Here is a 6,264-nt window from a genome sequence, read left to right as displayed (position 1 = left end):
ATCCTGGGTAATGTCCATAGATTAGCCACTCACCGAGGACTTTATTCTTGGTCCAAAGAGGAGCAGAGTGGGAGTCCAACCAGCCTTGAGCTTTTTCGAAGAAGATAAAGTAGGAACCTCACAACCATATGATGACGGCCTAGTGGTTATCCTAAGAATTGGGAGGCATAACGTTAAGAGGGTGTTGGTAGATCAGGGCAGCAGCACAAAAATCATGTACACTGACTTGTACAAGGGGCTGAGACTAAGGCCAGAGGACCTAAATAGCTACAACTCTCCTCTGGTGGGTTTTGATGGAAAGGTTATTATCCCAAAGGGGCAAATTAAACTGCCAGTGCAAACGGGATCAAAAGTAGTGGAGGTGGATTTCATTGTGGTGGATGCCTACTTCCCTTATATCGCCATTACGGTGAGGCCCTGGCTCCATGTCATAGGGGTCGTCCCCTCCACCCTACACATGAAAGTAAAGTATCACTCTAGGGATCGGATCGAATAGTTTGTGGGAGCTAATCTATGACTAGACAATACTTGGTGGCTGCAATCAGACATCAAGTCGGAAGAGAGCCCTCGACCCTTAGAGGGCAGAGTTTATAGCAATTAAAGGCACCAGTGTTATTTGTGGGTGTGGTGGGAAGTGAGGTAGAGTGGGAGAATCTGGAAAAGATTATCGTTGGGGATGATGAGGAGAAGTTCTTTCAAGTCAACATTCAACTCCCTCCTCGGGAGAAAGAGGAGCTAATAGATTTTCTTAGAAGAAATGTTGATGTATTTGCATGGAACCCTTACGAGGTTTTAGGGGTGGATCTGGACTTTATCTACCACCATTTAAATGTTAATCCATCTATCGCCCTAAAAAAGCAACTACCTCGGCGCTCATCCAAGGAACACTCCAATGCCGTCAAGGAAAAAGTACTAAAATTTAAACGAGCTGGAGCTATAAAAGAAGTGTTCTACCCCAAGTGGCAGGCCAATACAGTGGTGGTAAAGAAGAAAAGTGGGAAATGGCAGGTATGTATGGACTTCACGGATTTGAACAAGGCTTGCCCAAAAGACTCTTTCCCCTTGCATTGGATAGACCAGTTAATAGATGTAACCATGGGCCATCCTCGAATAAGCTTCCTAGATGCCTTCCAGGGATATCACTAGATACCGTTGGCCCTAGAGGATCAGGAGAAGACTTCCTTTGTCACACCTACGGGGAATTATTATTACAAGGTAATGTCATTTGGACTAAAGAACGCAGGGTCTACTTATTAGAGAATAATGACTAGGATGTTCGAACCACAGTTGGGCAAATGTATCGAAGTCTACATAGACGACATGTTGTAAAGAGAAAAGTGGAATCTGAGCACGTAAACGACCTCAGAAGTATTTTTGGTATATTAAGAAAATACAAGCTGCGCCTTAATGCTTCAAAGAGTTCTTTCGATGTCGGCTTTGGAAAGTTTCTAGGCTACATGGTCACCCATCGGGAAATTGAGGTCGACCCTAATTAGATCAAGGTAATCTGTAACCTGTAGCCCCCTTGGAACCCCAAAGAAGTCCAAAAATGGACAGGAATGACTGCTGCCTTGAACCGATTCATCTCCCGATCAGTAGATAGGTGCCGGCCTTTCTTCCAGCTGCTGCACAAGTGGAAGAGATTTGAATGGATAGAGAAATGCTCCTCGGCCTTCCAGCAGTTGAAGGAATATCTCTCTCGACCACCTATTATGTCCAAACTCGAGAAGGAGGAGGTTCTATTTGCCTACATCACAGTAGCATCGCACGCGGTGAGTCTAGTATTGGTGCAAGCTGACAATGGGGAGCAGAAACTAGTCTACTATGTGAGTAAATCACTACATGAGGCAGAAGTCCATTATCTACCCCTGTAGAAGGTCATCTTGGTAGTAGTACACGCTACGCGAAAGCTCCCGCATTACTTCCAGGTATACACGGTTGTGTTTCTAACCCAACTCCCCCTTTGATCACTACTTCGGGCAGCGGACTACACGGGGAGGATTGTAAAGTGGGGGACAATTTTAGGAGATTTCGACTACAAATATATGCCACGCACTTCCATGAAGGACCAAATCCTAGCAGACTTGGTGGTTGAGTTTGCTAAACCTTCGCTAGTAGAAAACAAGGAGAGGCCAAACATGGATGAAAAATTAGTTGGGATGGTTGCCGTACAGGATCTTCTTCCATGGAAGGAGTACGTAGATGGTGCAGCTAATCAGAAGGGATCAGGAGTGGGGCTAGTTATTATGTCCCTTGAGTGGATCACCATTGAAAAGTCCTTAAGGTTGGGCTTCTCGGCCATAAACAATAAGGCTGAGTATGAGGCTTGTTTGGCAGGAATGGATATGGTACGAAAGATGGGAGGGCAAGCAATGGAGATGTTTTCAAACTCGAGATTGGTTGTAGGCCAAGTAAAGGGAGAGCTGGAAGCATAAGACCTAAGGATGCATGATTACATGAACCGAGTCAGGTGCTTGCAGGCGAAGTTTGAGTCTTTCTCCCTACAATAAGGCCCGAGGAGCAAAAACACGCATGCAGACTCCCTTACCACTCTTGCAACCTCCTCGGCGCAAGGTTTGTCTCGTGTGATCTTGGTCAAAGATCTATGCAAGCCTGTTGAGAGGGAAGGGGAGAAGGTCCTCCTTCACTAAATTAGGGTAGGGCCCAACTAGATGGATCTTATTGTACTATTTCTTAAAGACGACATCCTGCCTGAGGAAAAGGGGGAGGTTGATAAGGTGCGAAGAAAGGCTCCCCATTTTTGGTTATCCGAGGACCAAAAATTGTATAAATGCTCTTTCTCTAGGCCTTACTTGTTGTGCGTACATCCTGAGGCGGTAGAACCTCTCCTGGAAGAACTGCACGAAGAAATTTGTGGGAGTCACACAGGTGGCAGATCTCTATCTCTCAGGGCTCTCACTCAAGCATACTGGTGGCTGGGTATGCAAAGGGAAGCACAGGAATATGTGAAGAAGTGTGATTAGTGCCAAAGATTCACCCCAAACATTCACCAACCTGGAGGTGTTCTCAATCCTCTCTCTAGTTTTTGGCCTTTTGCACAATGAGTTTTGGATATTGTGGGACCTTTACCTAAAGCAGCAAGGAACATGAGGTGGCTTCTAGTCGGCACATATTATTTCATTAAGTGGGTTGAAGTCAAACTCCCGTCAAACATCAGGATATGGACTCCAAGAGATTTGTGTGGAAAAACATTGTTACTCGATATGGGATTCCTCATACCCTCATCTCGAACAACGGTCTTCAATTTGATAGCAAAGCCTTTAGGAGGTATTGTTGTGACCTGGGCATTACAAATAGATATTCCACCTCGGCTTATCCATAGGGGAATAGATAGGCCGAGGCTGTCAATAAGGTCATAGTGAATGGACTCAAGAAGAGGTTGATTGATGCAAAGGGAAAGTGGGTGGAAGAGTTGCCACATGTCCTTTGGACATATTGGACTACGCCTCGCAGATCTATGGGGGAAACACCCTTTTCGATGACTAACAGAGCCAAGGCCGTAATTCCTCTCGAGATTGGATTCCCAACATTGAGAACAAGCTCTTTCACTTCGAGCAACAATGACGGGTTGTTAGAGAAGAGTTTAGATTTGATTGAAGAACAAAGGGAAAATGTCATGGTTCAATTGGCCTACTATCAACACAAGCTCAAGTAAGGGTATGACTCAAATGTGAAGTTGAGGCCACTAGCACCTGGGGATTTGGTACTAAGAAAGGTTCTGGAACTGTGAAGAACCCAGCATGGGGAAAGTTAGGGCCTAACTGGGAAAGGTCATACTGCATCACCTCGGTAGTTGGAATATAGGCTTATTATCTTGAAAATCTAAATGAAAATGTTGTACCACGCCCCTGGAAGGTAAATAACCTGTGAAGGTATTATTATTAATGAAAGCCTTTGTTGTCCTATATTGTCTATTACATTATGTGTTACGCTTCTTACTTAAGCATTAAACAGAACTTTAGTTACGCTTGGACCACCTATTTTGGGCAAATTAATGCTTTGTGTCGTTTTACTCGAGTATCAAATAAAACCTTGGTCATGCCTGGCTCCTCGATAGCATACCTTGGGCAAATTGATACTCTCCGTAATTTCCCTAAATGTTAAACAGAACATCGGTCATGCCTTGGGTAAATTAACACCTTAGTTACATGTTCTAAGTGTTAAACAAAACCTCGGTCGTGCCACACCCTAGTTACATATTCTAAGTGTTAAACAGAATCTTGGTCATGCCTTGAGTAAATTAACACCTTACTTACATATTCTAAGTGTTAAATAGAACATTGGCCATGCCTTGGGTAAATTAACACCCTAGTTACATATTCTAAGTGTTAAACAAAACCTCGGCCATGCCTTAGGTTCTAAGTGTTAAACAGAATCTCGATCATGCCTTGGGTAAATTAACACCCTAGTTACATATTCTAAGTGTTAAACAGAACCTCAGTCATGCCTTAGGTAAATTAACACCCTAGTTACATATTCTAAGTTTTAAATTGAACCTTGGCCATGCCTTGGGTAAATTAACACCTTAGTTTCATATTCTAAGTGTTAAACGGAACCTCAGCCATGCCTTGGGTAAATTAACACCTTAGTTACATATTCTAAGTGTTAAACGGAACCTCGACCATGCCTTGGGTAAATTAACACCTTAACTAAATTTTCTAAGTGTTAAACAGAACCTTGGTCATGCCTGACTCCTTGAACCACATACCTCGGGTAAATTAATACTTCTTACTGTCTACTTAATTGTCAAACAGAGTTTGGTTATGCCTGACCCCTTACACCCCGTGCCATGGGTAAATTAACACTCTCCATTACTTATGTGAACCCTCGGATTACCTGCCTTAAGGAAATTAATACTTAGTGAATCTACCAAAGGCGGAACCCCAGCATGTGCATCATCTCATAAAAGCAAGGGCCCACCTTGGACCTTAGCAAAGCTACTTTGAAGGTACACTAAGGTGCTTTTAAGGTAAAACACCCATTCCCTACTAAGTATTCTGCTTGCTTTTGAGGACTTAGGCCTCTCCTGTTAATTACACAGCTTCCAGTACTAATACTTAGTCATTTTTTCTCATCACTTACATGGTTCTATCTTGTCTGAGTAAACTACAAAGTCCCTCGGCGTTTATTATTATTAAAACAAGGATGTTCACTTGCAGAGGCATTATTTACCTAAAAACCTCAGCAAAGAGTAAAGTAAGGGATATAACTAGCCAAATATAAATATGGCAGACGAAAAGGGACATACACAGAATAAAAGTTAAAGTCTTTTCATTAGATAAAGGAATAGCTACATTACAGCTAGAGGCAAATTGCCAAGAAGAAAGAAAATTACAAAAAAGAAAAGAAAAGTAGAACAAAATAATCTTAATTACAATAAGGAAGGAAAGAAAAGGATCCTAAAACTATGTCTTGGCCTTGGAAGGGGGATCTTCCTTAGACTTAGCCTCAGCATCCTTGGCTTTAGGAGGGGGATCTTCCTTGGATGTAGCCTCAGCATCCTTGAGCTTGAGGGCAGCTTCTGGACCCTTGACCCTGAACAGGGACTTAACCTCCTTGCCCTTGCCCTTCTCTCTTGGCCAAGGACCACACTGGCTAGCCCCTTTACTCTAGGCCCCTTCAACCCCTTGGCCTTGGTCACCAGCCTGTTCGGGCCCTGTGGAGACCTTGGGAGAAAGGAGAAAGCTCTAGGTGGTAGAGCTGCTTGAGGGGAGTAGACTCAAGGGCAATTGGAGGTGGAAGGGCAGCTAGAACTACACGGATATCTGGTGGATACCACAAGTTCTCAGCCTTCCTCCACTCTGAGGTAGCTGGGACTCTTGCCACATTAAGGGCTTTTGTCCAGACCATCTAGCAGTAGTCCCTGCAGACCTTGGCAAGCTCCTCTACAAAGCAGATCTCGAGCTCTTCTATCTCGAGGTTGTAGGAGGCTTGCGTTGAGGCCTCCGCGGTTTCCTTAATGGTCTAGGTTGCTTCTTTGGCCTTGGCCATCTCCGCCTTCAGATCTAGGACTTCCTGCTAGGCCGAATGCTCTATTTTAGTGTAATGGAGCTTCTTGCATTACTACTCAACCTGGTTTTCAGTTGTTTTAAGCCCGGCCTCAGCACTTCGTCTCCCCTTCTCTTCCTCTATCAGCTTCGTGTTAAGGTCCTAGATTTTCTGCTCAACCGCTCCCAGGGCCTTGTCAGCATTGGCCCGAAGGTTGGTCTCGGCCTTAGCCTCATTCCGAGCATCGTTTACCCA

At 44.2% G+C, this 6,264-nt stretch overlaps 1 protein-coding gene across 1 annotated transcript; it reads left to right on the top strand.

Annotated features, from left to right (window-relative positions):
* The first annotated feature begins 1,559 nt into the window (after positions 1 to 1,559).
* LOC142634772 (uncharacterized) lies at positions 1,560 to 2,435 on the top strand. Its single transcript, XM_075809040.1, has 2 exons — positions 1,560 to 1,830; positions 1,984 to 2,435. Exons 1-2 carry the CDS (start codon positions 1,560 to 1,562, stop codon positions 2,433 to 2,435), a joined length of 723 nt encoding a protein of 240 aa, XP_075665155.1.
* Positions 2,436 to 6,264: the final 3,829 nt, after the last annotated feature.

The sequence above is a fragment of the Castanea sativa genome, chromosome 1, assembly GCF_040712315.1.
Source record: "Castanea sativa cultivar Marrone di Chiusa Pesio chromosome 1, ASM4071231v1".
NCBI classification, from domain to species: domain Eukaryota; kingdom Viridiplantae; phylum Streptophyta; class Magnoliopsida; order Fagales; family Fagaceae; genus Castanea; species Castanea sativa.
The sequence above is the reverse complement of the archived record's forward strand: the minus strand, read 5'-3'. Positions and strand labels throughout refer to the sequence as shown.

Coding starts and splice junctions, on each gene's coding strand:
- LOC142634772 (XM_075809040.1), top strand. CDS start 1,560: ATGACTGCTGCCTTGAACCGATTCATCTCCCGATCAGTAGATAGGTGC. Junction 1,831..1,983: donor GAAACTAGTCTACTATGTGA/GTAAATCACTAC, acceptor TACTTCGGGCAG/CGGACTACACGGGGAGGATT.